Below are 14,279 nucleotides of genomic sequence, written 5' to 3'. Positions count from 1 at the left end.
GTTAAGACTTCAAACAGCTGAGATGTTAAGACTTCAAACAGCTGAGACGTTAAGACTCCAAACAGCTGAGACGTGGGGACACGCGCCTCTTTATTAGATCGTATTTACAACAGCCTTGGCAACACGTTCCAGACTTGAATTCACACACATCAATGAGCATGAATTGTCTCTGATCAAGCTGCCCCGACGTTTTCTACAGACTTCGCATAAAAGCAACTTTTTGCTGAGCGTTCCCTCGATGATTCAAGTCAGAACTCTCTACATCTGATGAGGCGCTGCTAAAATCATCTTTACATAGTTTCATAATCTCTGAACACACAAGCGTTTAGATTTCTATCACTTTGTGGACACAGGTCACACTTCTCTCTTGAAGCACCAACATGTACTGATTATCACCTCAAACAGTTTTTAATAATTAAAAAAACATCTTTTATCAAGCAGGGCGGCCATGTTGGTACCAAAAAACACAATGGCTTAGGAGTTTCATATTGTTATACTCAAGTCTGCATATTCTGTCACTTCAGGTATGTCTCATGAAGTTACCACCATCAGTGTTTTTATTTACTGCAAACCAATCGACCACTTTAAGGCTACTGAGTTCAACAGCAAAGTCACAGAAGATCCGTCACGTCCAGAAGGTCCGGGCCAAGCCACAGCCGATGCTGCGCAGAGGAGCACCCCCAGTGCTTTTCATTCTGAAGCAGTGTCGTGATCTTATCTTTACCGGATCCCAGAACTAAAGATTAAACATTGAAATAAATCACAGCATCCGATGTGATGAAGCACTCCAGAATAGAGACGCCATTAAATATGCCTTTAGAGGATTAAAACTCTGACCAGGGCTCAGAGAGGGCGTTCAGGGGAGTGAAGGATGGAAGTAGATTAGCTTTGTTTGTTTTTTTAAATCAGCAAAAATACGCTTGCAATACAGTTTACAATATAGTACCATGCTTGTGCTGCTTACCTGGTCCTAACCGTTTATTAGCACTGAACAAGTCATCACTGTTGGAAACCACACCACTCACTGGTGCTTTTAACCCCATTCTGCCCGGACACCCCCTGCGTTCACCACAGCACCAGACAAAAAGTAAAGAGAAGGGAAACGCTGCTGAATGGTTTACAACAAGAACATACTGAAGTAAAAACCATGCGCACAAAATGTGTGGCTGCAGAGAGAACATCAGGGCTCACAGATGTGTCAGCAACAACACGGGGGGGGGTGACGCAGAGGAGGAGCGCACTTCAAACCACTCTATGGAGAACCATTTTACCAACTGGAAGAAGGCTCCTCAGCTGTGGACAGAACGGGGGTAAAATAATAAAAACATTCTTGGTTTGCCTAACATGGAATTTGCTTGTTAACGTAGGAAAAGTCTCCTCCTAAGCTGTGTTCGGTTTGTGGCTTGCTTTTATTGTTGCGTATAGTTTGAGTAATGAAGCCCGCTGTAAGCACGCGCTCGTCTTCCCTTAGGTCTGTGGTGAAGGTGGGGGAGGTGGAGGAGGTGGTGGGGCAGGCAGCTCAGACAGGGGGCGCTTTGCGGTGCAGAAAGTAATGGTGGATGTCGTCTGCATCTCTCTTGAGCCAGGCGGCGTTGAGCAGGATGTTCTCGCAGCACTGCTGCACCGTGCGCTCTGCAGCCGGCGCCGGGTGACTCTCAAAGAAACTCTGCGTGAGGGGGGAGAAGAAGAGCCGTTTAAAGTCTGCACCCAAACACAGCGCCTCACCACAACGGGCTGCGTCACACACACTAACTCCCAACTTCTGGATTTGAAGTAAACTACAACATCTGTAGTTTGTGCTGTAGTTTACTGGGCTGGCCAACGCTCACGAGTCTGCAGTGCCACAACTTTCAGGGTGTCCTCAACATCCTGCAGGAGCTGAGGATGACTGATCCTCCTAGAGGGGCACAAACTTCTACCACTCACAAATATTGGATCATTTCCCTCAGTAAATAAATAAGTATAATATTTATGTCTCATTTGTTTAACTGGGTTCTCTTCATCTACTTTTAGGACTTGTGTGAAAATCTGATCATGTTTTAGGTCATATTGATGCAGAAATACAGAAAATTATAAAGTCTTCACAAACCATCAAGCACCACTGGATCAACGTGTTTTAATTGAGATGTTTCATTTTAAATAAAGAGAAATATTCTGAAAAGTACAAATAACACTAACAGGAAGTCACAACACCACGACCATGTTTTAATAACTGAATGGTAAAATAGTGTACAGAAGTAGACAACAAATGTAGGGGACAAATGTTAAAACAGCAAAACTCAGCACAGACTGATAAACTGTGCTGAGTAGAAAAAGAACGAGGATGATGAGTCAGCAGAGCACAGCTCCACATCATATCAAGAAAGACACAAAAAACGCTTCCTGTTTCCATTTTTTACTGCCAAACATCCACACTGGAATAATCTGTTGGTCTGTATGTTCCAGCTGTTTCAGCCCAGAGCCAGCCAACAAAACAAGCTACAACATCTGTTCAGACCTTCGGTGCAGTTCAACAAGAACCTGAGTTCATAAGAGCCTGTGACGCTCCCATCCTGCCCCCTGGTGGTCATACAGCTGCATTAACGTTTAAAAGGAGTTCATGTCAAACATCAAGTTCACCAGTTCTCACCTTCACTTCAGCTGCCATTTTATCAATCGCAAATCCATCGACAGTTAGCTGCGAACACAAGTAAGACACATGTGAGCAAGACGGCATCAAGGCAAGCTGCTGCTCAACTAAAATAAATTAAACACAGAAACAAAATTACTGTTCAACAATTTCATTGAAGCTTCAGCTCACAACTTCTAAGTCCTACAACTGATAAGTCAGCGTTTCCCCCAACTTTATTTTCCCACCCCAGCCTTTTCTGTGGGGGGGGGGGGTTATATAATTATATAAATATTAGTATATTAGAAAGCACGGCTTCACCCAGTAGTTATGCACGTTTTGATCAAATAGCCCAAGTTTTTAAGCTTCAGTTCGACTGTGGCTCAGAGTTTGTCCTCATGAACAGTTAATGATGCTGTGACGCGTCACGCTGCGCCTCACGTCTGTCATTCTGAACACGTGGAGCTGCCAGCAGCCTGGATGATCGAGCACGCATCAGGACATTTTCTGCAGGTTCCAGATCTCAGAAACATTGCATTTTAAAACAGAAAGGTCATGTCAGAAGTAACCACCGGTCTGTTGTCAGAATGATCCGTTTGTCTTTAGCTTTTAGTTTCAGCCCAGAGCTGGAAACATAAATAAATAAATTCAGTTCAGAGCTGGCTGCTCTGATTTATTTCTTGTCAAATGCTTTTAGTAACTCCTTGTTTTAAAACCACAGTTATCAGTGACTCCGTTTTCCTTTTGGCCACAAACAGCTGGATTCCACAGCTGTACAGAGAACGCAGTCGCCCGGTCTGCCCCTGCTTACAAACAAAAACACTTAAAAGAAGGGGTTGAACGAGCTCATTTTTTAAGCCGACATTAACATGATGATAGTTGAGTCGACGTCAACTAGTTGATGATGTCATAGGAACTCAAGACGCTAAAAATAAATACTTTACAAAAAAAACAACAACACATCAGGAGTGTATATTTATGGTCCTACCATTTATCAAACTGCAAATAAGTAACAGGAAAACCTAAACTATTATGAAGCTGCAAAAGTTAAGAGTTTTATTTTATTTAATCCAATAAATTAAATAAACCACTGCGGCGGTTGTGGATTCTCCACCGGGGGTGATGCGTGGTGGACTCTCCCATGGTGCGCACCACTGTTTTTATTTTATTTACTAAAATAAAAATATAAACTATCCACCAGCAGTGTGTACAGCAACAAATACACACATGGTGGGGTATTTAGTGAATTAAATAAAAACATCATCGGTGTAATTCTTCCACTGTTGATGAATTTCTGTGCGTTTGGGGAGACTTGGCCTGCTCCTCTCCTTCATCCTTCAGCTGCTGATCTGATTTGTAGTCCGTGGCCCGGCTGATCACATGACTCAAACACCGACTGCAACGTCGACGTGAAATAAAAGCAACTCACGAGACGTCCTACAATCAACGAGTCGACTAGTTTATTCAACCCCTACTTAAAAGTCACGTGTGTGATTACACACACGCTCTCACCCAGCCCTACTGTCCAAACTACACAAGTCCCAGGGAGGATGGGGGTGCGGGATAGTGATGATCTGCCCCGCCCACAGTGATGGGTGAACACGCACAGACATTAATGAACATGTTACATGCATGACGTTCGTTAGGAGTGGGCAGTTTTGTTGAATACCAGAGGAAACGCTGAGCGTTGGTTGACACTAAACATGAGCTGCTCTCAGAGGTTCTTGTAGTAAATGATGTTTTACGTTGCAGTAGTTTTTTTTCCAAACCTTGATGAGTCGTGATATGAGGAATCCTCCTTGGTAGCGGTTATAAAGCTCTTCCCAGTTGTCTTTGACGAACTTCCATGCAGCTTTGCGGCCTTGTTTACTGCTTCCTGCCACTCCCCCAATCACTGACACGGTGTCCTGAGGACGAACGTCTTCCTGCCCGGGTCCACATTCACAAAGACGAGTCAGTTTGTCACTCAGCCAGAGTGCTAAAGATTTAGGATTTTAAACGGTTAACTTTTAACAGCGTTAATGGAATTACAGTCCACTCTCTGAAACTGGTCAGAGAACAGAACTACAACAAGATAAATCAGCAGCTGGTGAACCTTATTGTTCTACATGGAAATATAATGTGGGCAATTCTTTGTAGAAACCGGTTGAAAAAAGGGAAAACTTGTCTAAAGAATCCACTTGGCAGGTGAACTGACAAGCAGAAGTGAACTTGAACCGGTCAGATCAACTGCAGCTCCAAGCAGAGCCAGACAGTGAAGACGAGCAGCACGGCTGACGTCTCACTTAAAGACTAATCTGCAGCAAACGCCAAACGACCTGAACTCGTTTGTCTCTAACACAAACACCATCTCACCACCTGTACAGACAAATGTCACTGGGTTCAAAACAAATAATTAATAAATAAACTAGCGCCAGTCCTTTTTCCTGAGGAGAGAAATAAAAGCCACTAGTGTAAATGAATTGAACAGTGTTGTGTACCGAGAGGGCGAAGTTGAGGACTTTCTGGACGAGGTCAGGAGCAGATATGGCGCCGAGCACTCGCTCAATACGATTCTTCTCTTCCTGCATGTCTGCTTGTTTGTGGAGCTGAGGGAGGAAACAAATGATCAGAGAAAAAACTGAGCAAGATGACAAAAGGCTTAAAAGAACTACAGCTGGAAACAGAAACGGTGTTTATTTAAGGTTCTTTACATCACATGTGGTACATGAGGTGGAACGAAATTATGTGCTCAAGGTCCCAGTTACATCTCAGATGGGTATGAATACGCAGCAGCTTAAAGACATCAGACATCCCTTTAGGATAAGATTATTAGATTATGACAGCCCTTCAAAAGCTAAATCTGTTTAGGATCCACCCAGGGTTGTGATAGACTGGCCCCTGACACAAACACACAACTAATAATAAACTGGTGAAGATCCTCGCTCATCCAGGACATGATCAATTCAAAACGTTCAATACAAAAACAACTGGACTTTATTTGTAACAGAAGATGTTTCGCTCCTCATCCGAGGAGCTTTCTCAATTCAAAGAGCAGAGAGTGAGAGATACAGTTAAAAGGTTGAGATTAGATACACATACATATGCAGATTGACAAGTCACACCTCACACCTTAACAGTTCGGGTTTCTTAAGGTCTTTGTTCCTCTAATTCACAGATGAGGCCCCTCTGTTCCCATCAGGTGTGAAAACTGGCTGGGAATCAGTCTTAAAGTTGCATTGTACATTTTTGAAAGTTGAAATCTGAGGCCTCCTCCTCTGTTAAGAGACGGTTCTGAGGACCAAAATGTGCACATTTTGGACCGAGACACAGATGGTTTGAGAGGGGGGTGAAGGAAGCAATTTATGTAAAAAGAGAAAAACCTCTCTGATCCAACATTTTTCAGTCAGTTCATCTGGACAGTTTCTTTTTTTGTGCTGAAACATTCCGTCTTCGGTCCGGAAGGCTTCATCAGTCAAGGAAGCAACAAAACTCTTCCCCCAACAGCTTAGTCCAAAGTGGAACAAACCAGAGTGTCATTAAAAGGTAAAAGTGGCTGTTAATGACATACTTGTCTTGCCATACCAAGCCACCTTCGTCTCGCTCCGAAACTCCTGGAGCAAACGTCAAATCAGCTGCATTTCACCGCCCAGGAGAAATGCAGCTGATTTGACCATTAAAGTGCATTTATTAAGGAAAAGTTCAACTGAGACACAACTTTACTATAATTTCAAGCAAACAAATAATTGTTTTTAAGAGTTAATCTTGTTAAAGTCTTCCGGTGCACGCTCCCGTGGTCGTCATTTGGCAGCCAATCGATTTTTGGCACAACACCGGCCCACATTTCACATTTCCTGGTTGTCAGCGATGACACATAATAGATGCGATGTAAACGGCGAAGCAACATATATATATTTTTTTCCACTTTAGACATTTTTGGACTGGTGACTTATACGGCGGTGCGACGTGTACAGCGGCAAGTACGGTAACTGGACTGGGGCGATTAAAATAAATGGTTTCAAACCGAGGAACCTTTGTACTGAACGCTGCAATGAAAACATGATTTAATTGACATGAGCCATGTAGTGAATACATGTAATAATAAATTATGGGGATGGGCAGTGATTTTCAAACTAGTTAAAATGTTGATTAGAGCCGTCGCCTTAACAAGAAGGTTGTATGTCTGCAACCTGCCTGGGGTCATCTCTGGGTGGGGTTTGCATGTTCTCCCTGTGCATGTGTGATGCACAGAGATTGTATTTGTCCCCATTTGATTCTCATTTTTTCTGGTTTCCTCCCACACAACAAAAACGTTCTCATTACGTCACTTAATAGCGCTGGTCAGTTTCTAAAAATATCTTTCTCCACAATGTGTGATGTCAGCAGGCGTCCAGACCTCAGGCAAGCTGAACATCAAGTACAATACGAGTAGAGCTGCAGTCGTGGTTTGCACCAATAAAAAACAGCAGAAAGATGGAATCCAAGAAGCGTTGTTGTTCAAAGTGACACTGACATGCTGACAAGCCTCATACGCATGGTATATGAGGCGGCTCTGGCTGAGTGGTCAGTCAGTTTTTAAATCTGTTTTTGGCCTGAATTTGTTTTTTTGCTTTTGTTTATCTGATTTGTTGAAGCGTTTTGTGATTTTTATCTTGAGAAGCGCTATATAAATAAAGTTTTACTTACTTACTTACTAGCAGTCGTCCTCCAATGCAAGAGTTGGGGGTTCGAATCCACCAGCAGTCACATGCCGAAGTGTTCCTGGGCAAGACACTGAACCCCTCATAGCCTCTGATGTGTGTCCCATCAGTGTATGAATGTGAGTTAAAGCACTGATTAGTCTCTTTAGAATGATTTGTTCAATTATCTTTGTAGAGATCTAGTATAGAGCTGTATGAATGGGTAAATGAGAGACAGATTGTTGTAAAGAGCTTTGAGTGTCTGGATAAGATAGAAAGGTGTTACTGTATAGAAGTTCAATCCATTTACCATTTATATGGTTTGTGCCATTTCCAAAGCCGATTGCTCAGAGAGATGGTTAGACACTACGTTCATCTTCTTTCTCAGCTTGGCATCCATTGTGGACAGCAAAGAATTTCATTGCTGATGGAAACATTTCCAGTTGTGCACAGAACAGTAAAGCACGTTTCTTTCATCTGCTCCCTTCTTCAGGGGTCGCCACAGCGACAAACTCGCATGAAAGATTTGGAAATTGGTTTACGCTGGATGCCCTTCCTGACGCAACCTGGGCTCGAACCTGCAACCTCAGGATTACAATACTGAACACCAAGCTACCGCACACCCCTGTTGTGCACGACAATACACACTTTGAATCCTTGAGTCCTTTCTCCAGCCGCCGCGCTAATTCTTTGTCTCTTTGCAGCGTTCCATTCATCTTCCTGTCACGTGGTCATGTGACTTACAACAAAAGCCTATTTGTCTTTCAGACCAATCTCAAAACTTCCCTTCCTGTCCAAAATCCTGGAGAAAATACTTTTCATTCAATTAAACAAGTTTTTGAATGAGAACAGAATCTTTGAGATTTTTCAATCTGGTTTTAAGCAACTCCACAGCACTGAAACAGCATTAGAAAGGGTTTGTAACGATATTATGATATCAAACGATTCTGGTCAATTTGTGGTACTTGTGCTCCTGGACCTTACTGCTGCTTTTGATTCTGTTGACCACAGTATCCTTATATCACGTCTGGAACAGTGGGTTGGGATCACAGGTGCTGCATTAGAATGGTTCCGCTCATACCTGAGTGGCATGAGTTTCTGTGTCAAGGTTGGTAATAATGTATCCGCTTCATTACCTCTTTCTTTCGGGGTCCCACCGGGTTCGATTCTTGGACCCCTTCTGTTCTCACTTTATTTGCTCCCACTGGGGTCCATCCTGAGGAAACATGGTCCTTAATTCCATTGTTATACTGATGACTGTCAGATCTACCTGCCTGTGAAACCAGCAAGTGTTTGCTCCATTCACCCTCTGTTAAAATGTCTGGATGACATTAAGGCCTGGATGGCTTCAAATGTCTTAAGTTTTAACAATGACAAGACTGAAGTCATTGTCTTTAGCCATAGCTCAACTGCTGCCACTGATCCTGTCAACCTGGACTCTCTTCAGCCATATCTGAAGCAGTCTGGTAAGAATCTCGGGATGGTTTTAGACTCTGACTTCAAGTTTGACAAACAAATCAACTCTGTTCTGCAGAAAAGCTTCTTCCAACTAAGGCAGGTAGCTAAGCTCAAGCCAGTGTTGTCCAGACCCGACCTTGAGAAACTAGTCCACGCCTTTGTCACGACCCGATTGGTCTATTGCAACACACTGTATGCTGCGATCAGCCAGGCCTCCATCTCACGTCTTCAGCTCATCCAGAATGCTGCTGCTCGGCTTTTAACCGGAACTCGTAGGTCTGAACATATTACTCCAGTTCTGTCCTCCCTTCACTGGCTCCCTGTTCGTACGAGGATAGTCTTTAAAATTCTTCTGTTGACCTTCAAATGCCTAAATGGCCTCGCACCCCTGAACCTCTCTGAGCTACTGGAACCTTACGTTCCCTCTCGGGCCCTGAGATCATCCGATCAGCTGCTTTTGGCTGTTCCAAAAACAAGAAGCTCAGAGGAGATCGGGCTTTTTCAGTCATGGGCCCCAAACTCTGGAACAACCTGCCCCCCAACATCAGGCAGGACACCTCCCTTCCTCACTTCAAATCCCTGCTTTAAACACAGCTGTTCTCGCAGGCATTTCACACAGTGAGAGTTGATCTAGTGTTTTTTTTTACCTGTGACCCTATGTTTTAAATGCTTTTTATTAATTCTTCAGTTATTATTATTAGTGTATTGTACATTATATATATATATATATATATTTTTTTTTTTTTTCTCTCTTTAATTTTACTCTCATTGATTGTTGTTGTTGTTGTTGTTGTTGTTGTTAAGCACTTTGATAACAGGTTCTGTTTTAAATGTGCTCTATAAATAAAGTTGACTTGACTTTGTTATTTTCAACCAGTTTGACATGACTGTCAACAAGGAAGAGGGCCGGCAATGGAGGAGGGGCGTACCAAAGAGACCATCTTATCTCCAACAAAACTGGTTTGTTCCACTTTGGAGTAAGCTGTTGGGGGAAGAAACAGTTTTGTTGTGCGTTTCCTTGACTGATGAAGCCTTCTGGATGGAAGGCGAAACGTTTCAGCACAAAAAAAAAAGAAACTGTCCAGACGCCCTGACAGAAAAATGTTGGGACCTATTTGTTTTTGTTTACAACAATATAAATGCATATAAACCATAACAACAGGTGGCTAAACAACTAACAAGCATCCCAGTGTTTCAACAGAACCGAGCACCCTGCCTGCAAACAACACTGCATCCAGGCCCAATAACAAAGTCCAAAAGGAAAAATTTAGCACGATCACAGAGACATGCAGCGCTCCGGTGTCACCATGGAAACAAAAACTCAGCTGTAGTCATTAAAGATTTTTAATGTGCTCGTTTTGCAGGTGAGTAATGCTAAAACTGAACCTTTCTATGCATTAAGGAGACGTCATCTTTGCTGAGGTTAACGTAGACAAAAGCAATGGAGGTGGCCATTGTTCATGCCATCTGACATCCTGGGTTCTAACTGGGTTCACTTGATCTACTTTTAGGACTTGTGTGAAGATCTGATGAAGTTTTAGGTCATATTTATGAAGAAATATACAAAACCGGATTCCAAAAAAGTTGGGATACTAAACAAATTGTGAATAAAAACTGAATGCAATGATGTGGAGGTGCCAACATCTAATATTTTATTCAGAATAGAACACAAATCACAGATCAAAAGTTTAAACTGAGAGAATGTATCATTTTAAGGGAAAAATCTGTTGTTTCCAAATTTCATGGCGTCAACAAATCCCCAAAAAGTTGGGACAAGACCATTTTTACCACTGTGTGGCATCCCCCCTTCTTCTTCCAACACTCAACAGACGTCTGGGGACAGAGGAGACCAGTTTCTCCAGTTTAGAAATAGGAATGCTCTCCCATTCATGTCTAATACAGGCCTCTAACTGTTCAATCGTCTTGGGCCTTCTTTGTCGCACCTTCCTCTTTATGATGCACCAAATGTTCTCTATAGGTGAAAGATCTGGACTGCAGGCTGGCCATTTCAGTACCCGGATCCTTCTCCTACGTAGCCATGATGTTGTGATTGCTGCAGAATGTGGTCTGGCATTATCATGTTGAAAAATGCAGGGTCTTCCCTGAAAGAGATGACGTCTAGATGGGAGCATATGTTGTTCTAGAACCTGAACATAGTTCTCTGCATTAATGGTGCCTTTCCAGACATGCAAGCTGCCCATGCCACAAGCGCTCATGCAACCCCATACCATCAGTGATGCAGGCTTCTGAACGGAGCGAAGATAACAACTTGGGCTATCCTTGTCCTCTCTGGTCCGGATGACATGGCGTCCCAGTGTTCCATAAAGAACTTCAAACCGTGACTCATCTGACCACAGAACAGTCTTCCATTTTGCCACACTCCATTTTAAATGACCCCTGGACCAGTGCAAACGTCTGAGCTTGTGGAGCTTGCTTAGAAATGGCTTCCTCTTTGCACTGTAGAGTTTCAGCTGGCAACGGCGGATGGCACGGTGGATTGTGTTCACTGACAATGATTTCTGGAAGTATTCCTGAGCCCATTCTGTTATTTCATTGACAGTGGCATTCCTGTTTGAGGTGTAGTGATGTTTAAGAGCCCGGAGATCACGAGCATCCAGTAGAGTTTTACGGCCTTGACCCTTACGCACAGCGATTGTTCCAGATTCTCTGAATCTTTTGATGATGTTATGCACGGTTGATGATGATAACTTAAAAGTCTTTGCTATTTTATGCTGGGTAACACCATTCTGGTATTGCTGCACTATCTTTCTGCGCAACAATGGTGGAATTTGTCTGTCTCCTTCCTGTCCTCTCAACCAGCCGGTCAAAGCAGATGGCCTCTTGTCCTGAGCTGGTTCTGCTGGAGGTTTCTTCCTTTTAAAAGGGAGTTTTTCTTTCCACTGTTGCCACTGTGCTTTCTCAGGATGGGAGACTGCCACGAGGCCAAGATTCAACTTGTCTGCTGGATTCCTTAGATAGAGAACATTACTAATTGGCTTTTATGTATGTGAATGTTCCTGTAAAGTGCCCTGAGACAAATTTGTTGTGATTTGGCACTATATAAATAAACTGAATTGAATTGGTGATCCTCTTACCATCTTGGCTTCTGAGAGACACCGACACACTCTGAGAAGCTCTTTTTATACCCAATCATGTTGTCAATTGACTTAATTAGTGTTAATTGGTCTTCCAGCTGTTCATTATATGCTCAATTTCCTTTTTCCAGCCACTTATTGCTACTTGTCCCAACTTTTTTGGGATTTGTTGACACTGAAATTTTGAATCAACATATTTTCCTTTAAAATGTTACATTTGCTCAGATTAAACTTTTGATCTGTCATCTATGTTATATTACGAATAAAATATTGACATTTGCCATCTCCACATCATTGCATTCAGTTTTTATTCACTATTTGTTTAGTGTCCCAACTTTTTTGGAATCAGGTTTGTAGTTCTACAGGCTTCATGAACATTCAAACACCACCGTACAGGGTTCCCTGCAATACTTGTGACATCATCCCTGCCCAGCACTATTAGGTGAACTTTAAGTTGTCCCTGACTGGGAGTGTGAATAGATTTGTCTCGTTGGTCTCTATGGGCCCTGTGATGGACTGAAGACCTGTCCAGGGTCTACTCTGCCTCTCACACAATGACTGCTGGAGATAGACACCAGTATAACCATGACTCTGAACGAAAAAGTGGGTAAAGAAGAAGGATGGATAGATGGATGTTTAAAATAATTTATTATTTGTGAATTAGAAAAATTACTGGAACCGTTAAATTTTATATTATTATTATTTTAAAGTATTCCAGCATCTATTTCTGCCATCATGGTTTACAGTGGAAACTAAGGTAACGGATGACCTCAGGAGAGAGAGGACTCTAAGAACATGACAGGACTGTCGGTGGGAGTCAAATTTTCAAAGAAACATCTAATAACAGACACATTCATAGGGTTTTTTATTTAAATAAGCGTCTGACAGTGTAAAGAGTAAAAACTTACCTTCAGCATCGTGTCCAGCGTGGCACTGTCACCATGCTTCAGCACTGTTAGGTAAACCTGAAAAAAATGCAGGTTCACATTCACTTTAACTCTCTGAGCCTGAACTGGCTGCAGTGTCTTCTGTCATACAGATGTGAGGTTATTCCAGCTGTAAAATGATCACTTAGACACACTGAGCACCAAGCTAAACCTAGTTTTTGATTTTGACATCTGACTAAAAGGAAAACAACACAGTCAAATATTTTTCCCTTCTTTTCCACTGATTCAAGTCGATGTGCAGCTCGTTTGCATCACTGCTCTTCATGCCGTCACTTGTTTCAGTGAATGTATGGAGAAGTGAATGAAGGCCGTCTTATTGTGGGACGAACAAAAATAAATCATAGCAAACAGTTAAAGGAACATGAGGTGAACAAATAAAGACAAACAGGTCTCTAAGGTGTAACCTGAATATATTTTACAGATTTAAACCCACCCTTGTGTAGAAGTAGTGGTAATATATAAAACTTAAACATAGTGGTTATCAGGTAAGCACGGATCACCTACAGGGCTCCTCAGGTCTGCAGGCAGGATCTGTTTGCCTTCAACATGCTCCTTGAATCTCCGTCTGGCCTCCTCCAGGGTGGGTTTGTGTCCTGCTTTACCCAGTTTCCCCAGAACCAGACTTCTCAAGAGGGCGTCCAGGTGACCTACAGCAACACAACATATATATAAATACTGCAGTAACTGCATAAAACACTGTACAGAAAATTATAGCCCAATAATCCGTGTTTGTTTTCGTTTCTGCATCTTAACTAAATAATGTTCAGGTTGGGGGTGTGGTGGAGCAGAGGGTAGAGAAGGTGAACATGTGATCAGAAGGTCACTGGTTCAACTCCCTGGACTGGCAACATCAAAATGTGGGCGGGAAAGGTGAAAGATATCAATAAAATCAAACAATTAATGGTAGTAAACATAATGACATTAAACAGAATAAGAAAGTTTGAAAAAGTGAGTTTTAAGTTTAGATTTAAATCAAAATTACAGATGTGCTGTGGAAGAGAGTTCCAGAGACAAGAGGCTTTACAGGAGAAGGCTCTGGATCCCATGGTTGTCATGCAGGCAGGAGGTATTACAAGAGAGATGGATGAGAGGAGCGAAGACTTCGGGCAGGTGTGTAATAGCAAAGAAGATCAGTGAGGTACAGAGGTGCCAAGATATGGAGAGCTTTGAAAGTGAGGAGGAGAATCTTAAAGTCAATGTGATATTTGACAGGTAACCAGTGAAGATGTTTATTTGCCAGGTAACCAGTGAAGATGTTTATTTGCCAGGTAACCAGTGAAGATGTTTATTTGCCAGGTAACTAGTGAAGATGTTTATTTGACAGGTAACCAGTGAAGATGTTTATTTGACAGGTAACCAGTGAAGATGTTTACTTGACAGGTAACCAGTGAAGATGTTTATTTGACAGGTAACCAGTGAAGATGTTTATTTGACAGGTAACCAGTGAAGATGTTTATCTGACAGGTAACCAGTGAAGATGTTTATCTTACAGGTAACCAGTGAAGATGTTTAT

At 42.4% G+C, this 14,279-nt stretch overlaps 1 protein-coding gene across 1 annotated transcript in view; it reads right to left on the bottom strand.

Moving 5' to 3' along the window:
• Positions 1 to 539: 539 nt before the first annotated feature.
• The window catches only part of npepps (aminopeptidase puromycin sensitive), a 47,723-nt gene continuing 33,983 nt past the window's right edge, over positions 540 to 14,279 (bottom strand). Inside the window, exons 18-23 of the mRNA XM_037690007.1 lie at positions 13,271 to 13,413; positions 12,728 to 12,784; positions 5,089 to 5,196; positions 4,378 to 4,533; positions 2,630 to 2,677; positions 540 to 1,666 (exon numbers count right to left, since the gene is read on the bottom strand). Of these exons, the coding sequence (XP_037545935.1) occupies positions 1,520 to 1,666; positions 2,630 to 2,677; positions 4,378 to 4,533; positions 5,089 to 5,196; positions 12,728 to 12,784; positions 13,271 to 13,413 (659 nt within the window). The 3' untranslated portion in view covers positions 540 to 1,519. The remainder of the gene's footprint in view (positions 1,667 to 2,629; positions 2,678 to 4,377; positions 4,534 to 5,088; positions 5,197 to 12,727; positions 12,785 to 13,270; positions 13,414 to 14,279) is intronic.

Source organism: Nematolebias whitei, chromosome 16 (assembly GCF_014905685.2).
Source record: "Nematolebias whitei isolate Nwh7 chromosome 16, NemWhi1, whole genome shotgun sequence".
Taxonomy (NCBI): domain Eukaryota; kingdom Metazoa; phylum Chordata; class Actinopteri; order Cyprinodontiformes; family Rivulidae; genus Nematolebias; species Nematolebias whitei.
The sequence above is the reverse complement of the archived record's forward strand: the minus strand, read 5'-3'. Positions and strand labels throughout refer to the sequence as shown.